This window comes from Anopheles coustani, chromosome X (genome assembly GCF_943734705.1).
Source record: "Anopheles coustani chromosome X, idAnoCousDA_361_x.2, whole genome shotgun sequence".
NCBI lineage: Eukaryota > Metazoa > Arthropoda > Insecta > Diptera > Culicidae > Anopheles > Anopheles coustani.
The window spans coordinates 7,131,511-7,158,480 of NC_071290.1; the positions used below are offsets into that span (position 1 = coordinate 7,131,511).

At 47.9% G+C, this 26,970-nt stretch overlaps 2 protein-coding genes across 2 annotated transcripts in view; both read right to left on the reverse strand.

Annotated features, from left to right (window-relative positions):
- Positions 1 to 467: 467 nt before the first annotated feature.
- On the reverse strand, positions 468 to 5,058 carry LOC131268924 (uncharacterized). Its single transcript, XM_058271222.1, has 3 exons — positions 4,850 to 5,058; positions 1,586 to 3,715; positions 468 to 1,471 (listed from the first exon to the last, which is right to left on the reverse strand). The coding sequence occupies exons 1-3, from the start codon at positions 4,863 to 4,865 to the stop codon at positions 603 to 605; spliced, it is 3,015 nt and encodes a 1,004-aa protein (XP_058127205.1). The 5' UTR covers positions 4,866 to 5,058; the 3' UTR covers positions 468 to 602.
- Positions 5,059 to 7,490: 2,432 nt separating this feature from the next.
- LOC131268925 (uncharacterized) overlaps positions 7,491 to 26,970 on the reverse strand; it is a 29,279-nt gene continuing 9,799 nt past the window's right edge. The window contains 14 exon segments of the mRNA XM_058271223.1: positions 7,491 to 7,727; positions 7,805 to 8,368; positions 8,444 to 8,928; positions 9,120 to 10,186; positions 10,268 to 10,761; positions 10,840 to 10,978; positions 11,047 to 11,162; positions 11,243 to 11,446; positions 12,463 to 12,680; positions 12,763 to 13,403; positions 13,469 to 13,635; positions 22,074 to 22,236; positions 22,348 to 22,412; positions 23,907 to 24,148. Of these exon segments, the coding sequence (XP_058127206.1) occupies positions 7,491 to 7,727; positions 7,805 to 8,368; positions 8,444 to 8,928; positions 9,120 to 10,186; positions 10,268 to 10,761; positions 10,840 to 10,978; positions 11,047 to 11,162; positions 11,243 to 11,446; positions 12,463 to 12,680; positions 12,763 to 13,403; positions 13,469 to 13,635; positions 22,074 to 22,236; positions 22,348 to 22,412; positions 23,907 to 24,148 (4,802 nt within the window).

The following is a 26,970-nucleotide window of genomic DNA, read 5'->3' on the forward strand; positions in this document are numbered from 1 at the left end:
GCCATCGTTCACCGTTAGGTTATGCCGGTTGCATACAGAGTTTTGCAAGCTAAATTCGTAAAGGTAGTTTAAAACTATATGATATAATTTTCATATACTTTTAATTTTTGTTTAAAAGTGATATGTTAAAATTTTCTAGCATAAAGCTGCTAATAGTCGGATGCAATATTTCAATGCAATGAAATAAATTTCTACTGAAAATGACAGTTATTGCAATATTTCTGTGCGTATTTCATTGCAACATTGCAATGATCCAAATGGGGTGGTTGAGCAACCTATCAAACGAAGAAGCGACAAAGCTTGAATGTCTTCACAACACCACTTTTACTGATACAAGAAAGAGGAACTTGGTCTGGAAATTGTATATCCAATGGCAAGAAATCTAGCAATCGCAAAAATAAAACTTTTCTTTCAATTTTGTTGCATGCCTACATACATTTATATTTTTATTGTTTTTTTATTCGCTTCTCAATAGATCCCATTTGGGTGTCGGTATTTCACAAGCGTTTTTGTAAGGCGTCGGTCCATTACACAATTGAATTGGGAGAATGTTTTTGGTAGTAGAGCGGAGTGTTTGAAATTTTGGTTACTTCTTATGGGGTTTAGATAATAATGACTCCTTCTTCGTTGTAATACTCATCGTAGTCCGGTATAACACTAAACGGGCTCGTAACGCCACCCGCGCCAGAAGCTGGTTGCTGTAATGCTCGGATGTCTGCTGCCGATGCAATCATCGGAGGGTGGCGTCTGGAAGTACCATCGGACCCGTTGTGGCCGCTTGGTTGCCGCTCGGCAGTGCTCTGCGGTGAATATTCCGTTGGCCTAAGGTTTGGCACCGCCGGTAACGATTGGTAGTACGCGGGCAGGTTAGAGGAACGATAGGTAAGCTCGCGATGGTATGCGAGACCGTTGCCGTTTTGGAACGCTTCGCCAATGATGAATACCCTGTTCGGGTTGTTACTTATAGCTGGTTGATTAGTTTGGCTAATTGTAGTATAATCGCTGGATACAGCCACAGTAGCACTTGTTGTTATAGACGTCGCGTTTCTAAGGTGTGTATCGGTACAGCAGCTATTGATATTTGGTTGATTATATGGGATATGCTCGAATCTAGGGTTGATAAACCGTCCAGCACTGTATCCGTCTGGTGCAGGGCTGCTTCGTTCCGGTGAGTGCTGTATAGGTGACCCTGCGGAACCAGCTGGTTGCACTGAAGACAGTTTGACAGCATCAACAGTGGCAGCTGTTGTTTTCGTTGCCGGCCTTGGACCAACAAGGTCAAGGTCTGTGATTTGGTGTAGGCCGTTCGGTTCGGTGGCAGTTAAATGCCGTGGAGTGCTAGTGAACATATCCGCCTGGTCACATGAAGCAGGATAAAACACATCATTTGCATCGTAAGCACGGGCTGTTTGTATTAAGTTGAAGGGAAGCACTGTGCCGTCAACAGTTCGTTGTATGTCCCCGGTGCCCACTTGCTTTCCCTTTGATGTGTCCATGATGTTAGCAGTTGGTATGGGTGATTTAATCTGTACACTCTTCGGGGAGGGTGAGGTGCGACATGCACAACCATTAGCGTTGGATAAACTCTCCTCGGGAGGAGGTATGGTCGTGGAACTGCGTGAAGGAGACGGCGAGGATAGGTAGCGCACCCGCTGCAGTTGCTTGCTGCTGTAGTCCTGTATAATAACCGTACTCTTGCAGCTGGATCCGCTAGAGCTCCTGCCCTTGCGCTTTCCGGCACCGGCCTTTTGCTCGGACAAAGTAATTGTGACTGCCGTGCTTTTGGCTGCTGGTAACGGTGGTGGAGGTGGTGGCGGTGGTGGTACCGGAATCGAAGTTTTAGTCTCACCAGTGCCCAGATCGATGCTGGCGCACGAAAACGAGGACGACGAAAAGCAGAGGTTGCTGGTGGTGCTGCTGCGATCAATGTACGTGATTTGCTCACTCAGCTTGACGGACTTTCTCGGGCCATTATCCGGCTCCGGGTGCTTCTGGCCTCCCGAGAACAGCTCGTCAAACTCTTCGAAGTCGCACGTTGGCCGTCGGAAGATATCGACACTGCCAGCCGAATCATCATCCTGGTGGCTTTGCAACGGTGGCTCAATCCGGTGTCGGATGCTGCGGCGTTCGACCTCCTCCTGAAGCTCGCCGGTGCGGGATGAAATATCGGGCTCGGTCGCTCGTTCTCCGGCTTCAGCCTCCTTGAGGAACTCATTGATCCATTTGCGTTTTAGCTCACCGCAGTCGATCGATTTGCGCAACACCTCCGCCAACGGGACAAACTTGTCGCTCGGAACGTCGGTTGCCTTTTCGGATCTGGGCACGGACGGTCCATTCGTTCGCTCGACAACAGCTTGGGGTTTTACAGTGCGTCCACCCATACCGGGCGCACTTGAACGTGAATTTCCACGGCGCAGCTGGGCGACACGGGGCGGGAGGGGATGCCGCTCGGGGACAGGAACAACCGAGGCCGGGGGTTCCACCATCGCCTCCTCTTCGCAGCACACATTATTGCTCCGAAAGCGAACCTCGATCTCGTCGGAGTTGTTCTCGATGGAGAAATCGGACGCACGTTGCAGCTTAAAGTGCATGATGGCGGCTGCCGAGGACGAGGATGGTGTCGGCTGGCCGTTTGCACGCTGCCCGACCGGTTGCCGGAGGTCACCACCCGATGCCTGACGCCGATGGGAAGCGATCGGGGGCCCGTCTTGAGGTGACTTTTTCTTCGCGCTTCGTGGCGATCGCCGAGGATACGCCGGGGGATGGATACGCAGCGAGCGCACCTGATGTGCGTCCGATTCGCTGTCACTTTCCGACCTCGGGTGCTGCTCTCGCGGATCGTGGCGCGCCCGTCGATGGTACCGAATGGCCAGCAGGTTATCTACCGAGCGTGTTTTGAGTGGAGCCGGCGGGAAGCCGGTGGTTCGATCCGGAACGGGCACTTCCGGCTTCCTGGCCCATCCGCCTAGCCCCACCCCGCCGGCCGAGCGGGCCCGGGCCGCGCTCGCCGATTCGCGCTCCACTATGCGGAATAGCTCGCTATTATTCTTTTCCCACCGACCCAGCTCCGACGATCGCTCCGACAACCGCTCCGACCCGTTGCGGGCTTGCGGTGGCGTCGAACGTTTCCTTCGTCTTGGGGGCGGCCTAATGGAAGCCCCCTGCTCCGGCTGCCCATCAAGCGCCGTGGGACGTTTGCAAGGGGAAAACTTCTCGTGCACCAACTGGTCGGACGACGGCGGCCCACTGATGGAACCGGTGCCCACGGCCTCACCGACCACGGCCTGCGTGAGTTTGCGCGGCAGGTTCAGCAGGATGCCCCGCTTGGCCGCGCTTCGATCGCACTTGAGTGCGTACAGTCCGAAGTTGTCCCGCCGGCTGAACTCGGCCGGGGACTGGTTGCTCACCGCCGCCGTCGAGATGATACAAATATCCGAGGGATTGCGCCGATGATGCTGATGCTGCCGGTAATGGTGCGGTGCGTTCCGGTGCGCCGGTGGCCTTCCTTCCTGGCTTCCCCCGGCCCCGCCCGAAATCGCCGGCTGGATGCATTGCGGATTCGGTGCTGGCGGCGGCACCGCACCGGAGTGCATGAAGCTGCCAAGCCCGAACGAAGGCGGCAGCGACGGGAACTGGTTCAGGCTCAGCAGTGAGCCACCGTTCCAGTTGCGAATCTTCTTCAGCTTCGGGAGCTTCGGCAGCGGGGGAAGAACACCTGCGTGTGAGAAAGAGAGAGAAATAACCGTCCAGCCAGATTGGCATTGAGAGCGAAACACACACATACACAAACTATTCGGTTCTATTTAGCCAGGAAGGTGGCCGGGGGGATGAATCAAATCGGTTTGTATTCCCTAAGTTTTCATTCGTTAGAAATGTTCCCTGGTTTAAGCATGCTAGACAATTCGAAAGTATTTGCTTATGCTTTCGCAAAAGTAAGAAGTTGGATACTTCGTGCTAAATCAATAGTGTAGAGTTGAACGTAATATCAATTTAATTGATTGAAGTTGAAAATAAATATACAACTAGTTGAACCCAAACATTCAAAAACAGAAACGATGAAACGATCGCCATTTCATTCATACCCAGCATTTACTATAATTTTTTGGTGTAGGAAAGGACAATACCCTTTTGCCCTTTTGTAAATCGAAACAGTCACGACAACCTTCCTTGCTTCATTACCACGTTTACACATCCACTTACTGCCATGGGGCGTTGAGAGTGTATTAAATGAATTATGGTAATTGTTCTTCGAGTTTTCGTTGTGCAAATGGATCGCAATAAGATTACAGCTAATTTTACCATTCCCAGTTCATTTAAGGTGCCTTTTCTACAAAATGTTCAAACAAAGTCAAACCCATTTGACACTTCCCTTGGTTGATGATTCCTCAATTTGTAAGTTTCACTTTTAACAGTTACAGATTGAAAGATGAATTCACAATCTAATTTCTAGTGTGCAAACCAGGGTCAATGAGGGGCAGTACCAGGAAATGCACTATCCAGTAATGGTTTCGAAGTTGTTCGATACACGAGACGTGTATTTTTACCACTTCTTTCAAAGGGAAACAACCTTGGAATGGATTGGACAAGTTTTTGTGTCACCTCTCCGTCCAAAACAACTGCGTCGATATGGATCAACTTTGGATCAGAACAATCATCAAACCCGGTCGCGGCATTACTCTATTACCAAACTAAACCAACTAGGACTAGTTTCACATTCGGAAGCAATAACACACCAGAAACAGACAAACACACACACAAATGCGAATCGACCAAGCGAATGGAAGCGGGAATGTCTTGTGAGGGACGGACCGGACGTGGATGCAGCTAACGATGCTAATAACTTTCGTACTTTTGATGAAATCCATCCTTCCGGCGCTGGGACGATCGAAACCGCTTCGAAACGTGTTTTCCAAAGGGTTTTAGCTCATCTGGTAACAGCTTCTTGAGAGACGGGACGAAGGAATCGTACAGTTTTTGCACAAACACACGCCCTACCGTCGTGTGGCACAACATACGAGTTTCGTAGGCAGCATTCGTTCGGTACTTTCTGCTTGATCGGTGGTTTGTTGAATGTTTTTTGTTATTCGGATCCTTATCGTGCGCGGAAGGCACGACTTTACACCTAACAGCTCGCCACGACGAACCGATTTTTGCCTAAAAGCAATAACATTGTGGAGATTGGGCGCCACCTAAGGATATATTGCACGGAGCGTGACGATAGACTTTTAACGGTTCGTAAGGAGGAGTGCGGAATAGGAATAGGTGCGTCCGGGCCCGCGCACCGTTCTGAACCGATACTTCGAATGTTGGGCCGCCATTCGCAGCAACTCGACCTTAATTCAATTACCGTATGCGTGCTGCGGCTTACGAGCTCCATGTCCAGAGGGAAACATGATACTTGCAGAACGAGGAGAACGACTCGACCCGGCGCAAGCAAGGTCTTTGCTGGCTGTAATAGGCCAACGTGCCTGATGTCATATCTGTTACATAGATTCTTTGAGCATGGTATGGCTCGTGGCCCGGTCATGCACTGAATCGGGGTGTTGTTTTCAAAATCGGTTCTGATGTTGCCTAACACAAGCATCGCTTTCCGATCTGAAGATGGCAAGTAAAGCAAAGCAGTTAGAAATTTTCTAAAATCCAACATAAACTAAATGTTAACTATTTTCAAGTCTGGCAACATGTTTACGAACTCAACATCAAATTTAAATAAGGAACAATGGTTTGGTTTAGTTCCAAGACAAACAGTAAAGAGAATTGATGCCTACTCATGTTTAAAACCCCGTAAAGATATGCTTTTCCGCTACCCAACGATACTTCAATCCTTGGGAGCTATCGGATACGTTTTGCTCTATCGGTCGATATGGTATATCGACCAACAAGTGTTCATTTTCGGGATACTTGGTTCACTTAGCAATCGCGAACGTTGAAAGTTATCTATCGATATATCAGTGGATAAAACGGCTGTCAAACGCGAACAAATTTGTCGAGCAGTTGCTATATCGATAGATATTGCTATCGCGAACGCTAGAAGATGAACCCAATCGATCGATATACTTTCCACTGCCATGGACCAGTCGATAGCGAGTTAAAAGATCATTTTTAATGATGATGCACTAAAAAATCAACACGAATCCACAGTAACTAACACCACCGAGCATCACAATTCGTTATCTCTACCAAAATCACTGATTTTATTGATTATTTATTTTCATCTGATTTCATCTGTTTACCAAATGTATCACTTGAGCAGTAAAAAAAGGATACTTGGATCCAGCTGGATGACGATTGTCTTCCATGCGATTTTTACATCCATAGAAAAGTAGCTAATTAGCATCCAGAAAACTGGTTGCCTTATCGACCGATAAATTTATATCGACCGATTCAATAAAAGCGTACGCGATGCAAAATTCGAGTAGATAACTTTATCGACCGATAAAAATGCATCGATCGATTGGTGAAACCTACTTCGTTCGCGATAGGCATCCTTGATATTTTGTGAACGAAAATGGAAAAAGAAAGTTGGCTATTGTAAGGCGGTAAGGGAACGGGGAAGGTGGCTATGAACAGTGTATGGCAAGAGAAATGCAAGTAAAACAATAAAAACACCGCCATTACACAAAACGCAGAACTCACAGAAGCAGATAACATTGATAAATTATATGAATATTATTTCTCTTTTCTAGCTAATTTCGTTTCTTTTTTTGTTTTGTTTTGTTTTTGGAAGCTCCACAGTTCAACTTAAGCTTGGTGTCGTAAATACACGGGAAGCAATGTCCTAGGTCTAAAACAATTCGAACGAACAGAATACACAAATACACACATGTTGATCGAAGGGAATCTAGGGCTCGCCTTGCTACAGGCAAACCATGTAACACGGAGGGACGGGTGGGAGGCGCGGAGGATGGGAAGATGTAAGGAGGAAGGGAGGGTACGACCCTGATGTACTGTTGCTGCAGCGGCAATTAAAAGCCAACACCAACCCTAACGCTCTCTTATACAACATTATTCGTCGAAAAGAACTTTTTGCGGGAGGATATGAAGGAAAGGGGGGGGGGGGGGGGGGGGGGGTGGACAAGGGAGGATTAGGTGCTCCGGGGAGTACCTAGGGAATGCCCTAGAGGTTACTGCAAACTGTCTGCTATCTACGCGACCCTCAACGTCAACGTCAATTCTAGTAGTTTTGTCCTGAGCGAACTGTGTTTTGGTATACATTTTATCCTCTGTCCTATTAGGGGGGCTGTTGTTGTTTTTGTTCGTTCCAGTGTGCTTTGTTCTGGTATGCCTAAACTAGTGTTTCTTTTCGCCCTTTTCTGTTTTCTCCTTCACGCGAGCAGGGCAGCAACAGTGCACGGAATCTGGAAAATCCAACGCAAACGAACGAAAACACGAACCCGAATGCAACTTACATACGAACACACACACACACACACACGAACACACATACACACTGATTGCGATTAACGGTACGGCGAGGGTACGGCAAGCTGCTAGATAAACACCTGGCCGTCCTCGGATGCATTGGATAGGGAGAGCTGCGCCGAGCGGATGGTCTTGAACGTGTCCTTAGCGGGCGTGACCGGGTAGCGCGTCGGTCCGGTGTACTTGCGTGACAATCCGCCGGCGGTGCCGGTCGTCCTGCCACTGCCGATCCGGAGCACATCGCGTCCTGCGTCTGTTGTCGGGATCGGCTGCTGCTGCTGCTGCTTGGTGTACGCTCGAAGAATCTGGCAGCGGGGAGAGGAGGTTCGTATGATCAAGTGACGATATGGTAGGAGGATAGTGGTCAGCGACCGTGGCTCACCTTTGGTAAGTCCGGCATGCTCTTCGAGGGACTCAGACCGACCAGCGACTGTTGGGTGGCTGTTTGTTGTTGCTGCGGGTGCTGCTGGTTTCGATCGACTATTCCCAGCCTGTTGCGGGTGCGTAGGATGTCGGCGACGTTTTTCGTGTAGCGCTGGCTGGCGGCATCCGGGGGGCATCCGCTTCCGTTCGCACGCTGCGATGTCACCGGGTAACTGCCGAGCTGCTGTTTGGCCCCTCCGGCACTTTCGTCCGGGAGCTTCGGCGCATTGGTGTAGCGCGCGGAAGGCAGCTCCGTCGTCACCGGCACCGGACGGCTGCCGTTCTTAATGTACAGGCTGTGCGATTTGGTGACGGTGGCAGCACGCCCGCTCGCCGTCCGCTGCTGCTGCTCTCTGGGTGGTTCTTTGGGCGCAAGCTGCGGGAAGTGACTGAACGACGGCTCGCCGCTCGGCTGGAAGATCTGCGACAGGACGAGCTCGACCGTGCGTCCTGTTTGCTGCAGGATACGCAACGATTCGGCGTACGGCAGATTGAGCAGCGACTTCCCATTGACCGCGATAATCTGCGCAAAACAAAGAAAGCCAAACACATGTTGTGGGTGTCTTCACAAGCACTCTTCAAACACTTGCGTTCGTACCTGATCGCCAACTCGTACACCATTGCGCGCGCCCGGTCCGTGCGGGGCTAGATCCTTCACGTACACATGGTTATCGTTGCCCTGCACGATGCTGATGCCGAGCGTGTACCGCGTGACCATCGGTGGCTCCCTGCGCTTGCGCTGTCCCAGCGTGGCGTACGGGAAGCGCTCGTCATACTCGTCGCCCCCGAACCCGACCATCGAGGTCGGTTCAAGCGCGGACCGTCTACCACCTCCAGGTATGGCGATCGACTCCTGGCTGCGCGACAGAAACTGCTGTCGCCGGCCGGTAACACCATCCGGACCGGATTCACCCACCACCGGCACGGCATCCTTGACGATCACGACCGTCGCAAGGATGCGATCGTTCGTTGGACCGCTGCTGCAGCTGCTGATGTTGTTGAACTTCTCCAGCAGCGTGTCGGAGATGGTTTCGTCCTCCATTGGCAACTCGAACTGGCAGCTTTCACTGCGGATGCTCGACTCTGTGGAAAGTAAACACAACGAATGTGTTGCATCGTTATTAGTTGTTTACAATAACATTTTGTTTTGAAAACTGTTTTTGCTCTTTTGTTGTTGTTTTGTCTTGATACGTTGTGTCACTGTTTTTTTTGAAAAGTACTTTGAGGACTTCAAGTAAAGTAAAAGATCTATGCTCCCTCAATGGTCTACTTACGTATCACACAAGCCTTCGGCGAAAGCAGCGTCTCGGTGCTACCGCCGCCACCAACCATTTGCTCGTCGATTTTTTCCATAAAGTACACGGAGTTCATGCTGCTTTTCACCGACAGCATGTCGTCGACGCAGCTCTCGATCAGCGGATGGGAACCCGGTGGTGCCGGTTCCCGGGCGGTTTGGGCCGATGCCAGCACGTATTTGGAGCAGCCGTCGTCTTCGTGCAGCAGATAGGTGCTGCTGCTGCGGCTGCCGTGGGCCAGCAGGTTCTGGCAGGACGGTGCATGATCGATGAGCGCGGCCGGCAGTAGAAGGCCACCGGTGGCGGTCGCTTGTGGCCCACCGTCCAGGCACAGGTTGTCGAACGACTTGTTGAGAAACTGCGCAGAGAACACCTTGGTGCCCATCTTCACCTTGTTGCGGTTGATACTGTGCGTCGTTTTCGGCGAGTCTTCCGGCGAGACGCCCTCGTGCGAGACGACGGTAGTTTGGGAGGGGTACTGGCGCGAGAGGCCCACGGTCGCCGATGGGGCGGGGCCCGGCTGCCGCTCGTCCGGATCACCGGCGCTGCAGGCGTCGGCCGAACCGGCCAGGAAGGGGTTCTCGTTCTCCTTGTTCTGATTCTGCTGGTTGGCTATCTCGACGGTGAGGTTCAATGCGGACGTGCTGCTGCCGCCATCGGCGGACGTGCTGCACTCGATGGTCGATTTGGAGCGCTTCAGCAGAAAGCGCTGGCGTAACCGTGCCAGCCGGTTGTCGTTCAGCATGGATTTCTTCAGATTGCGCACCCGCAACCCGGTCGTCTTGAACGGTTTGTCGATTTTGTCGATGTTTTTCGCATCGAACCCGACCGCCGCCTCCGGGCCCGGGTCGTCGTCGACGATCTCCCGCACGTTGCGCTTCTTGCGACCATCCTCCGAATGGCCCGAGGAGGACGTCGGGTCGGGCGATCGCCGGTCGATCGGTATGTTCAGCTCGGTCGCGAGCGTCTTGATCGAGATGAACGAGTTGCGCAGCTTCATGTAGAACTTGTGGTGCTCCGAGGCGAGGTTGAAGGCGAAATAGCTTCTGTAAATGGGGGAAAAGCAAAATGAATATGGTGTTTTGTTATGGTATGTCTCTCTCCGACGTGCGTCCGGCGAAACTCACTTCCGACCGTCCATGCGCAGCTTGTACTTCACCAGACTCTTCTCGCTCTTCGAGCCGAGCGTTTCGCTGCGGCGCACCACCACGCAGAACGCGTGCTTCGAGAAGCAGATGTTCTCGATCTCGAGCCAATCGAAGAACGCGTACAGATGGCGCAGGAAGCTGCTCTTGCCGTTGCGACCCTGGTCCGGCGGTTCCTGGTTCGGGCGCGGCTGGTAGCGCACGTTCCGCTCGAAGATGGCAACGCCCGCCAGCGAGATGCCGACGTACACGTCGAGCGTCATGCCCTCGCTCGTCGCCCAGGACGCGCTGTACAGGTGCAGGCCGTACTCCTTCAGCTCCTGCACGTGGCGGATGAAGTTGTGCTCGGCCTCGCGCTGGTGCAGGCCCCGCTTGTGGTAGTGCGCGTTGCGTAGATACCGGGCCAGCTCCTTCTTCTTCCGGTACACCTCCTCCGGTAGGTAGTGGGAGATGGTGAAGTATTCGGAGTACTTCATCTGCAAATGTAAATGCAAGCACGACGACCAGCCGTGGTTAGACCGAGCCCGCGCGAGTCGATAGGTCAGGAAACTTACGTTCTCCTTAAAGCTGCCCACTTCCGCCTGCAGCGCCAAGCCGCCCAGTGCGATCAGGTCGTCCTCGATGCAGAGGATTTGCCGCTCAAGGATGCTCTTGCGTAGCTGCAGGTACAGCAGATGGCGCGACTCCAGGCAGCTGCAAATAGAAGGCAGCATTTGGTTTACTACGGTTTACAACCAAACGCAACACACACACACACATACCTTACGCCGCGGAGTGTCGGCAGGAAAAATTTTATCCGTACGTACAGCATGAACACAATGTTTTCCGCCATCAGCGTGCACTTCTTCGATGTGTTTATCCAGATCTGCGGCGCAACCTGCAGGCGAAGAAACGTTTGTTTTCCCCTTTCATTTTACTTTTTTTTGCTCGTTTCAAACACATTGTCTTGCACAGTACCTTGTAAATTTTCAAATCCGCCGGCAGAAACACAAAATCGCCCCCGATCAGGGCGCACAGGCCGAGGAAGAAGTTTTCGGTGAGATTCTCCAGCCGCAGTATTGCCTCGAAGATGTGGCGCGCTAGCGTCGTGGTCGGGTTGCACGTCACGTTCACTTTGGTACCGTTCAGCAGGAGAATTGTTACTATTCGCCGGTGCTGTGTCTGTGAGGGTAAAGCAAGCGGTCAAAGAACAACCATAAAGTTTCCTTGTTACACTAACGTTCAGATCAATTTAACGTTCGGAAGGTTTGTGTTCGACTCAAAGGGAACGAATTCAATTAATAACATAATTTGTAACAACACGATTCGTTTCACTTCAAATTGGCGTCTATCTTCCTTTAGCTTAACGTCGAAATAGTTAGCCGTACTAAATCTCGAAATCTCGACTAGAAATGTATGAACTACAAACCACAATTCTCGCCCAAGGTTATAATATACACTAGATCTAGTGTATATAATATAGAACAGACATATATTAAACAAAATAGCCAATAGCAATAACCTGTACAAGTTTACAGTACCATGATTTAAAATGGCGAAGAACATCCCCAACATTCGATAATTTTGTTTCGGGACATTTCTAAAGAAATGCTTCAATTGAATTGAATGAAAACAATGGCTTTAAATCTACCTGAACGAATAATACCATGGAGTACGACCCATATTCTTCCAATGAATTTGTTTTTAGATAATAAAATAAACAAACAGTACTGTGCCAAAACATCCACCTTAAAACCTCCGTTAAAATTCATCCAAATTGATCCATCTTGGATTGAATTCTACTCTAAAATAATAAATGAACTACAATTACTACACTACAGACATGCGTTAAAAGTTGTCTCTCGTATGTAAAGGATCTGCACATTATTCTACAGGGTTGGAAAGTTACTGGTGGGGTAATTTCCCGAACATCATCCGTTCGAAGTTAAAAAAAGTACCTTAAACTACGAACATATTGAAACAATTCAATTGAAACTATATGAATAATCGTAAAATTCTTGTTTGGCGGCAAATATGATTATGACGAGCCTTTGTTTGTCAATTACTCTTGTCGTTGTATGTTAATTAGCCGCTCAATGTAGGATATAAGCTTTTTTACACAAATGTATGCATATTAATCGTATCGCCTTTCATGATCCAACGTTAAATTGACCTGCGCAAGAAGGTGTTGGACATACTTTCGCGTCGGTGAGATCAATTGACTTTGGTGCCGAGTAGGAATTGCAAATAAACTCCGGACCCGTATGGGTCGCTCCCGTGCCTCCCGGGCCATCGCCCTCGTCGATGCCACCGAAACCGCTCCCCCCATCGCAGCCATTGTCGCGCGTCGGTTGTGGTCGGCCGCTGTCGCTGGTTTGCGTCGCGATCGCCACTACCGCCATCGGCGCACCAAGATCTGCAAATAGTACAGCACACAAAAGAAGGGTTAGCTGGGTCGCTTGATGAGAAAGGTTGGCGGTTAGAAGGCGGGCACCTACTCGGCATCGATGTCGCGTTGAAGCTGCTCTGCTCGAGCAGCAGTCCGTCCTCGACTGGACCGACCAGGCCAACCAGGTGGTTGATCGATTTCGAAGGAACCAACCGTCCAACAGCAGCGGCGGCCGACGCAGACTCTGGTGGAAAACCCCCGTGGTGCCGGTGGTTGGCTGCTGCTGCCGCCTCCGCCATCTTAACCTCAACCATTGTCACGTCGATCGTGTTGCGACGGTAGTCGTGCCGCTTGCGTGCGGCTAGCATTTCCGCATTGTGTCGTCTCCGCACGGTGACACCGTGGTGCTGCTGCTGCTGCTGCTGCTGCTGCTGCTGCTGAGGTGCTAGCTGCTGCTTCCCTCCGCCGACCGCCTGTCCTCCCTTTGAGTATGAAATCGTGTGGTAGTTGTGGTACGGATCCGGCACTAACGCACCCACCACCTGATGCTTGTCGTACGGTCTGGGTAACGAGGCAAACCGCTGCTCGGGTGCTGATAGTGCCGTCCCCGGGCGTTTTACTTTCAACGTCCCGAAGGTGCCGGTTGCCGGTAATGGCGCCGGTAATGCATCGCTTGCGCCTGGCTCCTTTTTCCGGTGCACCTCCAGCAGCTCCCCGTGGTCCGACGATCGGCCAGAGTCGGTATCGCTCCTACAAGCAAACAACAGATATGTATCATGTTTTTCCTAACCCAGCTGCGGGACTTGATATCTCACTTTTGCTCCTCGAACAATTCCGCCGATCGTTTCACTTTCAATTCCTGCGGCTGGTGTTGTTGCTGTGGTTGGTACTGGTCCGACGAAATCACCTCTCGGAACAGGTCCATCAGCATGTGGGAGAACGGTTTGTAGAGGTGATGATTTTTGCAGTAATCCGATATAATCTGGCAAAAACAAACAAAAGCAAACAACCAAACAATCAATCAAATTTGTCATAATCTGTCAAAACAAAAATGGTAAACAAATGTAAATATAATGCAATAAAAACCAATAAAAAGTAAAATGTTTTTTCAACTACAAGGATTTTATACAACATTCATTTATTAATTCATGATTGCAGCTAACGTCAAGCTGGCAAACGATGCTCGACCCATCAGCCAGTTCGTCATCGTCGGTTGCGGTACGGATGTATGCTGTGCACGAAGGGAGGGAACCGGACACCGAGCTGCAGCGGCGCCTCGAGACAACCTGGTCTGAACGGCACGACGCGGCCGTTGGCTTCCGGTACCAGCTTCGCATCGACGGGGAACGAGTGCTCGCGGGACGTTACGGTTTCTTGCTACAGGTTGGTTGAATTTGTCTTCTTCAACACTTATATTAACTCAGTATATTTACTTAGATTAGGAAAACAAATTGAGCGAAAATTAAAAAAATCGAGGTGGGCACTTTTCCGTGCCTATAGAACTGAATCTTCACTGTAGAATAACTAGTAATTTATTTTTTAAATCTCTACCACTCTCATTAAACTGCGATCAAATCAGCTGAACAAGCAGCGTCTGACCAAGCGACGCCAGCCGCAAAACTTCCAGCTTGATGCACCCTTCGATCCAACCAAATTTAATTTCGCTCAAGTCGATTCTGCTGAGGTGTTGCTCGAGTTGCAACTGCAGCCAGCGGTGCCGACCAGCTCTAGCGGTCCGCTTCCGGTGAGCTTGTTGATCAACAACAGTCCACTGACGCCTTACCACGCGCTGGTGCTGCCGGAACGGGAGTTGAGGTGGCCGCAAGCTCTCACCTTGGCCGGTCTGCACGCGGCACTGGAGCTGCTCGCTCGCCTGCCGGATCGCCGGTATCGGCTCGGCTACAACAGCCCCGGTGCGCTAGCGTCGGTTAACCACCTGCACCTGCATCTGCTCCGGATCGATCGAGACCTGTACGTTCAGGGCGCGGTAAGTAGTTCCACAGTACAAACACGGACGACACAATGCTGACTCGTTGCAACTGCAGGACCTCGTCCCAGTCGGCGGTACACCGATGCTCTACCGGCTGGCGGATCATCTTCCTGCACAGGCGTACTGCTACGTCCTGCGCGACCCTGCCGACCTGCCAGCCGTGTGCGCAGGCCTGCACCGATTGCTGGCGACGCTGGTCGAACGCCAGATGGCGCACAATCTCTTCTTCACCCGGACGCACCTGCACGACGACGGCACGCCCGGCACGATACGCGCCCTTGTCTACCCTCGGACGCGCCAGTGCGCCAACAAGACGGCCTGTTCCTTCAACGCGGCCTTCCTCGAGCTCAGCGGATTCGTTCCAGTCGGCGACCCGGAAGACTTTGAGCACCTCACCGAGGCTTCCATTGTTGGGGCGCTGCGAGATGCGCAGGGTGACGTCTACGGTGCATTGCGGGACGCCTTTCCTGGCTCGAAGTCTCCGTAAGAGAGCCAACTGCAATTGTAGTTAAGTCAGATCGACAAGGAACAACAAATGTGCAAATGGTTTTTGTTTTGTGCTTGCTTCTTTACGTAGCAAGTGGTCAGTACGTACATTCATTTCATGCGGAAGTCCATTTTCATGTATTTTTTACCCGGCACGAACATGTTAACATGATTCACTCTTCCACATTCACTTTTCACCTTTTCCACGTTATAATAAACACAAATATTCGATGCAGCGGGCATTGGAAAAATTAGGAAACAGCCAGCTGAAGTTTTGCGAATAGTTATAAAGAATGATTTTTTTCTAACAAAAATAATTTTGGATCTTGCAAAAATGTTTAACGTACAAAAACAATCAACCAAACAAATCAATCCAATCTGCCATAATCTGTCAAAAAAAAGGTAAACAAATGGAAATATAATGGAACAAAAAGTAGGACGGTTTCCAACTAGAAGAATTTTATTGAATATTCATTTATTTATTTATAATTGTAGCTATCGTTATGCGTTAGGTGGCAGCCAAACGATGCACCCATCCGGATTCTTTCTACAGGTTGGTCTCATGTGTTTTTCTCTCCTCCTTTTTCTTGGTCGCGAGTCGAAGACTGCGACGCGGGGTGTTGATTCCTTTTTCCTTGTATTGCCCCTTCGATGTAGAGGCCTGTATGACGACCTTTTTGACGGCCGGTGCGTCCGGCGTTTTAAATTGGACGCCGGAGTTTTTTTGCGGCGGTTTGCCTTGGTTCGGGGATTCCATATCTGGGCCTAACTTTTGCTCCGTGGTTGTAAAAGAGCTCATATCGATGAATGCTGCAATTGGTAAACTTTTATTAGTTGATTTGCTTTATAATGAGCATTCTTTAGTAAGAAGAGTTCACTTACCTTGGATTATACAGCAACGAACTATGTGGTGTCGGCAACGTACTCTTGCTTATTCAACAGCTGAAATGGTAATGATTCGCTTTGAGCAGATTGGTACTTTTCCAAATTAAATTTATGCTTACTTCGATCAAAATCGGGAGCGTTGCCTAGGCAACGTGCGAATTATCACCTACGCTGCGGGCTAAATCGCTTGGCGGGCAAATGTACTTTCCTGCTTTTTAAACTTCGGACAAATGTCGTTACTTTACCATCGCAGCGGTAGCATCTTTGTTAATGTGTTTAATGATCATTTACTTCTATGTTTTAGTTAATGTTTGTAGCATTCATCGTTCAGATGATATGATTGATTCTGATAATCAAACTATCATTTTTATGCTTGTTTACCACAGAAAAGGCATAAATGAATTAGTGAGAATCACATTTGGAATGTTTGAAAACATTTGGAAACAAGCAGTAGCAGTTTTAAAATAGTTATGAAGAAATAATAATATCCTCGAAGCTCCGGGATGATGTAAAGGATTACAATTTAATAGAAGGGGGAAGTAAAATGCCCGGTAGTAAAATGCCGGTCAAACTGGACCAATATTAGATGCAAGTGCTTTAGAGTTTGCGAGAGTAAAATAATATTGGAACTGAATGATTTAGGTAACATGAAATGAGAAGTAAAACATTGTATGCCTTCCAGAAACAGAACAACTAAAGTGTTCGATGTATTGATTAAGGGAGAAATGGTTGATGCTATACTTCATCGTAAGTTCATGTGGTTACAACTTAAGCATCCCGTGTTGACCATTTTATACCGGTAAAGATCTTGAAGATGTTGCCCAAAGCAACGGAGTTTAAAATACGACAGTTTATCCTTATATGTATCGAACCATTCAACGAGCTGTTGTGGTCTCCTCCCGTGCTCAACTTGTTGAAATTGAAACAGCGTTTGGGGGAGAAAGCCAACCAAAGCGTACCGAAGGAGCCGGTCGTTACGAGTGTTCTGTCCCGGTTTCCAAACAAACCGCCCGAAAAGAGTTGAACCGTTGGGGCTCCGGGTTTGGATTTGCGGTTTCGTCTGGTGCTTCCCTTCGTCTCGCAGCCCGGCTCCATCCCGAATATCCAATTACAGGACCTAACGAAGAAAAATGTACTTCTCCGGCAACTTCGGGGTTGTCTAAGGTGGCCGATCCGTTCCATTTGCCGACCGATGGCTGTTTCGGGATTCATTCGAAGGCGTCCCCCTTTCGAGCGTAGAGGACGGCTCATCGTTTTTCGATTAGCAAACAGCGAACCGAAGCCGTATGATGAATGGCTGTCAGTGGGCTGTACTGGCATCGGATCGGTGGCAAGGCTGTCGAACCCGCAAATGGATGAAGGCGTCCTCGCGCGCGTTGCCGTCGGTGTGATTTGCATTTTTCAACCATTAATCAACGAGCGAGCCAACCTCACTTGCTCGGAGAAGGTGTCCTAGGGTCGCAGGAAAAGACAACAACCCGTATTCCATAAGAAATGAGTCGAAAGGAACGCTACTCTACGCGGGTGAAGGTGGTGGTGAAGATAATAGCTGTCAAATTTTCTTTGCAAATGTGACAGCCAACGGTTTCTCCACGGGGAGAAATGTCGGGGCCGGAACAGGCTGAGGACCAAACAAACAGAGCTGTCCGGGTTGATGAGTTGACGGGATGATTGGTTGCAAAGCGGGCAACAAGTGAACCGAACCGTCCTTCCCCGTCCCTAGGACGTTTTCCTGCCATTCCCGGTTTGGTTCTGTCACTTGTAACTTAGTGTTTCCGCTTCATCTATGCCTCCGTTTCAGTCTAGTCCCGCCAAGGCTCTCGTAGAGACGGATTGTAAACGGATTGTGTTTTTCCATTCACCCGGAGGGCGAGGGGCAGCTCAAAGAAAGGGGGTGGAAACAAATTGCTCGACCCTTTGCCAAGAGCAACTTAAAAGTCGATTGACCAGCGATACATCCCCCTCCTCCCCCGACGGGAAAAATGAAGGAGAAAATGAACTCGAAAGCGCGAGGTTCCACTTTGCGGGTGGCTTTCTGTTTTTTTTTGTTTCTGGCTGATAACGACGGGCCTCTTCCTCTCCACTTTCCATTCAATTAGGGGTTATTTATTGTACTTGAGTGAAAACTCTCTGGTCCGGTTCCCACCTGGAAACAGTGAACAGGAAGCGCCGAGAGCCTTCCACTCCACCGGTGTCGCCACTTTTAAGCACGCTCAGCACGTCGTCTTGAAAAAGGGAGTGCGAAACCACGAAGCACCATAAATCAGCTTGCAGTTTTGAATGCCCGTCCCGTTCTTAGGAGCGGTGGAAGGAAAATTTAGTACCACCGTTTTCCGAGCCATCGAAAAGGAAACGCCGGCGTTCGGGGGATGTAATCGGTGTGCCGGGGTTGGAAACAAGGGGCGGCGGAAACGGGCCAAAACGCAGAACCATTGCAAAAAGTGAAACCCTATGGAGTGGAAAATGGGTTTCCGATATATACCGATGCATGGCCGCACACATTTCACTGCCAGCAGTACGGGGTGGGTATCAAAAGCGTTCCTGGATCAAGAGTTCTCGCCCGGCGCCGTTTTGCCTGGGGCGGGTGCCAGGTGAGGCGATGCTGCACGCACGGTTCGCTCGGCACGACACGACACACACATTTGCCGTCCATTTCTCGAGCGGCCTAACAGCGAGAGGACTGTTGAAAAATGTATGAATCAATTCCGCCCCGCCGGGTGGACGAAAAACAAAACTCCGAGGGTGCGAATAATACAACCGGGGGACGTGAACGCTTTTCGTCGTCGTCGTCGTCGTCGTCGTCGAGTTTTCCAACCGTTTCATTTGTCAGCAGCAGTCGGCGAGCGTTTGTCAAGCGGCGCACGGACATTTCTCGGCTGTCCCATAAATTTCAACCATTTCCCGCCCAACTCATCGGGGATCGGTACTGCGTTTCGTTGCAAATGACCGGCGGGTTCTAACCGGCACCATGTTGTTTAGTAAGAGCGCGAGCGAAAGCTCGTTTTGTGCACTACAGCCGGGCCTAAAACAAAAGATTTTTAATTATTAGCTACTCTACAATTGCCAACTTATACGCTGAATGTTAAAACAATACTCACCAAAGCAAGAAACGATCGATTTGGAGATAAACTTTACAGATAACAGTCTTTTTGCACGACATTTTGCAACGAACACAAATATAAGCTGACCGTTTCTTGTGATAAACACTCTTGTGATTGAATTGTTTAAAAGGTTCATTGATAATCGCTGCTATTTCCCAACGTCTGTCTTTAATGTTTTGATGACTATATAGAACAAAACATTTTGTTTATTGTCAGTCTATCTACAAATCTATCTCTCAAATTATCTAACATATGACTTTTCTACAGTGTATTTGGAGAATTAACTTGTAACTTGGTTGATTGGCAACTTGATTTTGATTGACTTGAAAACAACCATATTATTTACAACTCAACAACAAATACCGATGAAATGCTTTCCTACCGGAAGCCAATTATCCAGCACGCACTTCGTGAACGTAGCAAATCATATCGAGCAGGCAAATTAACGTAATAAAAACAAAGATCGATCCTTGCGCGCGAGCAAATTCGTTGCTGAGGGTTTCAGGCGAATGAGATCAGGGCAAACTATAGGAACTGGACGACAGGACACAAACAACCATTGCATAGCAAGGCAGCGTGTACAATGAAAAACGATGCACTGATTGTAAATCGGTATCATTATTGGGAATCTATTAAATCAAGCAAATGTTTGGCAGACAAAACAACAAATAAAACAAAGTGAAACAACAATAGAGGAACAAATCGCTAATAATTAGGCGATAAACGATAAAAGTATTGCCAAGCAAAGTATTTATTATCAGCACAAGCAAGCTGTAATATCGTAACATTGGATTGAAAAGATAAAATCAAATCAAACAAGGCGCTTTTCCATTACAAACATGATTAATTCGAAGCTTTCTGCAAAATGAAACGTGTTGAAAGCATTTCAAGGATGAGAACCGTTAAAAATAAAAAAAACCTCCCAAAACATAAAACGCTCGAATCGCTAGAGTTGGCGGTTTCTTTCTTAAATTCTCGGGATGTTTCCGTTCACGAAGTGTAATTTTCCCGCGGGAGGCACGGGAAACATATGTTTCGGGCTTGCCGTATGCAAATTGGTATTGTCCATTCAACTGTGTCGGTGTGATGATTAAATTTGGTGTTCCAATGAATCCAAAACAAGAGGAATAACACACACACACACAGTGAGTGAAAAAAAAGGACAGTTGCAAAATTAAGCGACCAAGCAAACCTTGGGAAGAACAAAAAAAAAGTCGGCGCGCCGGTACGGAAAATGTATTTAATAAAGCAGCGCAATAACGTTATAGAATGGAGGATGAATAAACGTAATGAATAAAAGAAAGAAAAAAACCCTCCAACGGGAGCACGGTTTAATTGGTATTGCTGTCCTCTTCGTTGGGGGGCAGACCCACCGGTACTGAGAACAGCCATGGCTCCACCCGGCGTAACGAAAATAAGTTGCTAATTAACGAAACAAACGCAAATGCCGACACCGAGCGTGGACGCTCCGGTAGAACGACAATGGGAACTAATTGTGCACAGAAGGAAAAAAAACTTATATAAACACAACACAAAGAGGCAGAAAATCAATTTAACTCTAGATGTCTTGTTGGTCTCGTGGTCTCGACACGTACTGCGGCTTGCGTGTCATAAACATAAAGGGTGTATTTCGGTAAAATTGGATCAGTTTCAGCAAATATACTCGGACTCGGTGTTGGATTGAATAATAAAACAAAAAACCCCCCCGAAGACGGCCGATAGTTTAAAGTGCTTGCCAGAGAGCGAGTGCAACATTGGGCCAAGAAATGATTTGATTTTCCCCCCCATGGGAGGGAGGAGTTTTCCATTTTCACATCGTCTCTGCTTCGAAGGAAGAGACATGAGTCCGACATGTGAGTTTTGGTAGAAACGGAGCCATATATCAATTTCTATCGTTCGACCTCGGGAGGTTGGAACAATAATCTGTACCTGTTTACCGTAACGGGAGGTCAGTTTTGACGTTTTAATTTTAGACTAATCTTGTTTTGGGGTCTTGTGTTCCGGGCAGCCAATTAAATTATTCGCGTTATTTTGGTGTTGTTCTACTTAGTCGAACTTGATAATACGGAAAAAGTTGGTCATCTTCAACTAAGAGCTATTCGAAGAAAAGAGTTTTAACATACGAACTGACGTAGTTCGAGACAGCAGAGTGTATCGACAAAGAGTAGTAGTTGGTCCCCGTCAGGCAAGCGTGCTTTGATCCACCAACTTTTAATCAGTGTCCTTTCAGGAACGGTTCCATCGAGCCACCGGCCGACAGGGGGCCCGCCGAGGGACGTGTTGCGGGAGGCACAATTTATGTTCCAGCATACCGCCGACGCTGTGCACTAGGACCGGAGATTCCGCAGGACCGGAGCCCGAAGCGTTCCTCTGCTAAAAGTGCCGGTTATTAGTTTGCACTTTAAAACAACTTCAGCGTGCCAAAGTTTGGGTGGGAGAGTGTGTGCTGGAACAGCGCCTTGTAAGATGTATGTTGGGCGTGCGGTTTGCGGAAAACTTCCCGCCTTCCACTCCCCGCCGTCCCTCCCGCTGAACCGGGTGGAATTTTACGAAGGAATTATGCCAGCCCGTGTGTCTTTTAACCGTCCATCGTGCGGGGGCTTTTTAGCGCCGCTGCTTTTCAGCTGCAGCGGAATCTGGCCTTCCGGAAAAGTTCCGGATTACAAAAGGGGGGAGAGTGTGGCTGCTCTGTCGGCCTGCCGCGGGACGCCGAAAGCGGGAGCGGTTGGCAATAAATTATTGAATCAATAGTTATTCCAAATATTTTCGACAGCGACAAGCGAGTCTCCTTCGCCGCCGGAAAGTATTCCGATAGCATGCCGTCGCGCGTTTTGGGAGGATCAGAATCGCTTTTCGGGAGGATCAGAAGTCGCTCCAGAATCGGGGAAACATATCGTCCTAAAAGTGTACGAAGCGGAACGGGTTAGAAAATGGTTTTCCGGACTTTCCGTCACTTACGTCGAGCAGAAACATGAGGCTGGCGCGCTGGTAGAGGTTCGCTTCGCACATCGCCAGTACGACGTGATCGAGCGGCGTCAGGGCTGCTGCATCCACCTCCTCCTCCTCCTCCTCCTCTTCCTCATCCTCCTGCGGTTCCTGTTCCTCTTCATGCTCATACCGGCTGGCAAACGCTTCCCGCTCGGCCTCCTCCGCCATTTGCTTTTGCTCCGTTTGCTGCCGGGGATCGGAATATTGCATTCCTCGGACGTCAGGACGACGGGCCGGTCCCCGCCGGTGGTTGACCGAGAAGGACGACACGGTGCGCTGCAGCGTGACACCGAGCGAATAGATCCACATCTGAAAAAGGTGCAAACGAAAGTGTCATTTCATATATCATTCAAATATTTCAATTACCGCCAGTTGTGCAATCTTGACTGGCAATTTGTCATTGTTGTGAAACAATGTTGTTGCGCTAACTGTGTGGAAAACTTGTCTCCAACTGCTTTGAAAGCTAAGCTCTTGTTGTTTTTAGAAGGAGAGTGTTCTTTGCTCCTCTTCTTTGTTACAATTTATTTAATTTCTTTAACGTTCCTTTACTTGTCTATAAGTGAGCAAGAGTATATATTTTCAATCAAATAAAAGGAACATGCAAGTGGAAAAACGTTTTCCATTTGATCGATTAAGTACGTTCAGTTGACAACGGTGAACGCGAAATATTATCCTCCCACCGACCAATAGAAACATGTTTACACAATAAATTTATGGCATTCTGCCAAGCCGGATCCTACCCTCAGCCACCTTCCAATTGCCTTGCGGTGTGTCGAACATGACGCACGAGCTCGTTTCGTTTGTATTTTTCCACTTTTCGAGCCAAAACAATTAATGGTTGTGTTTTCAAGCCGAAACCTTTGAGGTAGAGCTACGTAAATTGTCCACTCACTGCTCCTTCCATTATCGCCAATCACTTTTGTGAGGATTTGTTTTTTTTCCCCTTATGTCTGGCACTTTCGCCAATTGGCAATCAACAGCGGTCGGTGGCGTTTTGGTAACGAATTTAATTCGCTCAGCTGTCGAATCAAAAACCGAGCTAGGAGTGACCATATTTTGTAGCGGAATCGAATTAAAAAATAGGAAAAACAAAATCGACGCTGGGTGAGAAACTAGATGGGAGAGGCATGACAATCAGAGAAATGAGCTGATTAATGGTATGTAATTGCTACGGTCATTGCTATCCTTTAACTTCAAATGTCGAAGTAGGTTGGGCGTTCTTTGGTTGTTCCATTTAACTAAACCACGTATATTTAGAAACAAATTTAGTAAGACTCAAGCAGAAAGCAGAAAATATTTGGTACAAAGCTAAAAACGTGCCCTTGTGTTGGATTTGACTTACGGGAATGTACGCAAAGCTGACCTGTATTGTGATTTAACATACGCAAACGTCTAAGTAGAGTATATTTTTATCGCTTAAAAATCGCTTTTATAAAATAAAATAAGCCAAAGGATAATAGTATTTACACGTATGACAGACTTAAAGCGCGACGAATGTAAACTTACTTCAGAAAATAATAAGAAATTGATTATAAATAATTTAAATGGTAATGGTTTTTATGTAATAGTTGAATGTAAAAACAAATCAATATTGTTTCAGAATAACTTCCACAAATTAAAATAACGCTTGGGATATCTGATCGCTTGGGATGTATTGTGGTAACGCTTGACGTAAAAACGCTTGGAATTTATTATGGTAACGCTTGACTTCAATAACGCTTGGGATTTATTATGGTGTGACTTTGAAATGTATTGCAATACTACGAAAGAAGGCAAAAGAGTATTTGGACGGGAAAGTGTTACCTTTTCGACATCGGACTCATTGTACTGCACGCCCTTGCCGAGCGAGTTGATGTACTCGGGCGAGAGGAAGGCGGCCTCCTGCTCGCTCACCTCCCAGCCCTGGCCGCCCTCCGCCGCCCAGCGGCCGTCGCCCGGGGCAGGCCGCACCGCCGGGATGATGCTGAAGACGACGCGACCCCGCGAGCTAATCTGCAACGTTGCGGGCGTTATCAGGGGCCGAACTTTGGTGATTGATGGCGTTTCTGCGGGTCGAAAGAAGCGAGGCGAAAGAAGAGAAAACAAACAAACCGAAAGAAAATTAAACGGATGAAACAAAGATGTCTAAGTGGGGAAAAAAAACACACAAACAGGGGGTAACAAAGTTCTGCGCTCGGACATATACTAAACACACTCGAATAATTTTCTTCCCTACCGCCACAGTAGGTAAAGATTCGAACACAACTTGAGCTCCTCGGAACTATCGATTTCCACTTAACCCTCGGGCTCGCAACTCAACGGATGCATTTTTACTTACCACACACTGGGTGCCTGATATACTCCCCCTCAGCCTGTTCTAAGGGATAGTGACGCCCAAAAGCTACAATAATTATCGCGCCACCAGGTTGCTTTAATCTTCCGTTTTAGACCGTTCGGAGATGAAGACATTCGAGGCGCTTTTCCACCCCGTATTTCACTGCAAGCAAATTATTCACCGAAGAATCTTTTTCGCAGCAGCTTGATTCCAAGTGGGAGTCCAGTGAAAGATGGAACGCCCGCTTGGGCAATGTCTAGCGGGCACAGTGTGCACTGCGCTTGACGCTAATTAATTCAATTAATTAGATAGACATCGGTTGGAAGGCAACGCGATGCATATCCTGCCAGCGCCGGGTGCGAGAGGCGGAAAGGGGAAGAGGGGGGCACGAGCACTTTTAATGAGCTGGCCTATTACCTGTACGTACTGGGACCCCCCACCCACCCCGGTGGCTTTCGCCGGGCATAACTCAATCCAATATATTCCCTCGTAATCAAGCTCTCCGGCGACGGAACATGGAAGGAAGGCATGGGTCTTACGGGGAATCGTAGCCAGCTCCGTGCCGTCCGCTTCCGAGAAGATTCGCCCACGAGCGTCGGTGTGTGCAATGCTAGGAAAAATCAGCAGCTTACATAATGCTTCCTGCGAAAACGAATACCTGAAGGATCGCGCTTGCCGTTCGATGGTATCCCTGGGGACCGGTTGGAGGGAGTCGGTAGAAGCTAACGCATCGAATGTTTACCTTTTTCTATATTTCTAATCATTTTATAAATCCCGGCTTCGATTCAATCTGGCCAGGTAACTAATTTGCCATCTTCTTTCCATAAGTTTTAATTCACAATACAATTCTCTAAACATGAAGTTGTGTAGTATCCTAACAAACAAGAGTGTTTTACATAACAACAAGTTTAAGCAGTACGATGAATGGTTAAAAACAAAGAAATTTCAAATACAAGATACATAATATAGCATAACAGAAAATACCAAACAGAGAGACTCTGATTTAACGAAGAAAAAGTATTACAAAATACAGAAAATACCAAACAGAGAGACTCTGATTTAACAAAGAAAAAGTATAACAACATACAGAAAATACCAAACAGAGAGACTCTGATTTAATGAAGAAAAAGTAATACAAATTTTCGATTAAAAAAACAATTATATGTAGCAGGACAATACTCACTGCTATAAGACCACCTTGATTTTGATAATTTTCAACGAAAATATTGGAAACATTTCAACAACCGATAATTCAAAAAATTAACTTATTTTACTTTTATTTCTATGTTAAGTAAGTTTACAAAATAAGAAAACTAAACAAACTGGTTGGTAGAATGTTTGATTTCTCCGTTTTTGTCATTGAAGAGCCTCTCTTCTACACTCTTGTCCAACCGCGTTTATGTTCATGAATTCTGATGAAAAGAAAATCAAACATTTCCACGGAATATTTATCGGATACTCGACATTACTTTCGACTAGCGATGCACAAAATTCAAATGCATTAAATTTAATTTAACTACTTTAAACGACATTTGGTTTGCTTCTATTTGTTTACACTCTTTCAGCTGTACAGTTATAGTTATGTTTTGCTACTGTAATGTGCGTAAGGCGGGATAATAAGCACAAATATGTTAGCAGTAAAACATATTACTCATTTTGTTTAGAGTATTCCATAACTTCTTATAGTTTCAATAACAAATAGATATCGTTTCTTTAATTAAGTCGGCATGAAGGATGCTCGGAAAGAAATGGCAATTAATTATAATAAATTGTGCATAAAGATAAATCTGGCATTATTCCGCTTTTGTATATAGAATAAGCCTCGCCGATTACTTGATGTTTCCTAAGGGAAATGTCCCAGCGCCAAAAGTTTCGTACCTCGAGGGGACTAAACTTCGACAGCTCGAGAATTATCAGCGCGCATTATTAGGGCGTCCAATTTAAGGTTCGTCTGGGGATGCTTTTGAGTCGTGAGCACCGACCCCTTGCCAAACCCCTTGGTGACCTTGCTCTGTGTAAATTAAAAAACGCTGGCAAACCCGTACAAAAGCGGAAGAGAATAGTGCACCGGCAACATTAAGGTCGCAAAGATGCACCCTTTCGCAGGTCAGGTGGTTGGTAGTTGAAACTTGCATTGTTTCGTGCGGAACTTTCCACCCAAGAAGAAATGCATCGTGGTGCGGAAGAAAATATGACGGATATCAAATTGCACGACGATTCCGTCGGTTGCGGCATAAATGGAAGGATTGTAGCCTCACGTTTTGCTGCGTACCCGATGATAACACTGCAAACTGGAAACGAAGCGCCAGCAGCAAGGATGTACATGTTTTTTCTTTTGGTGTAGTGAGCGACGCATTTATCGAAGGAAAAAAACCAGGCCAACGCTTCACGCTGACTTTGGGCAGCGTTTTTTTTTTTTTGTTTTGTTTTACAAATGTTCCTTTCCACATCATGCTTTCGCGAGGCTGCTGCGTTTGCTTTATCTACAACTGGCACCATTTTTTTCCATGCACCTCACTTGAAGGTCGTGTCCCGGAAAATGGGACAACGAGT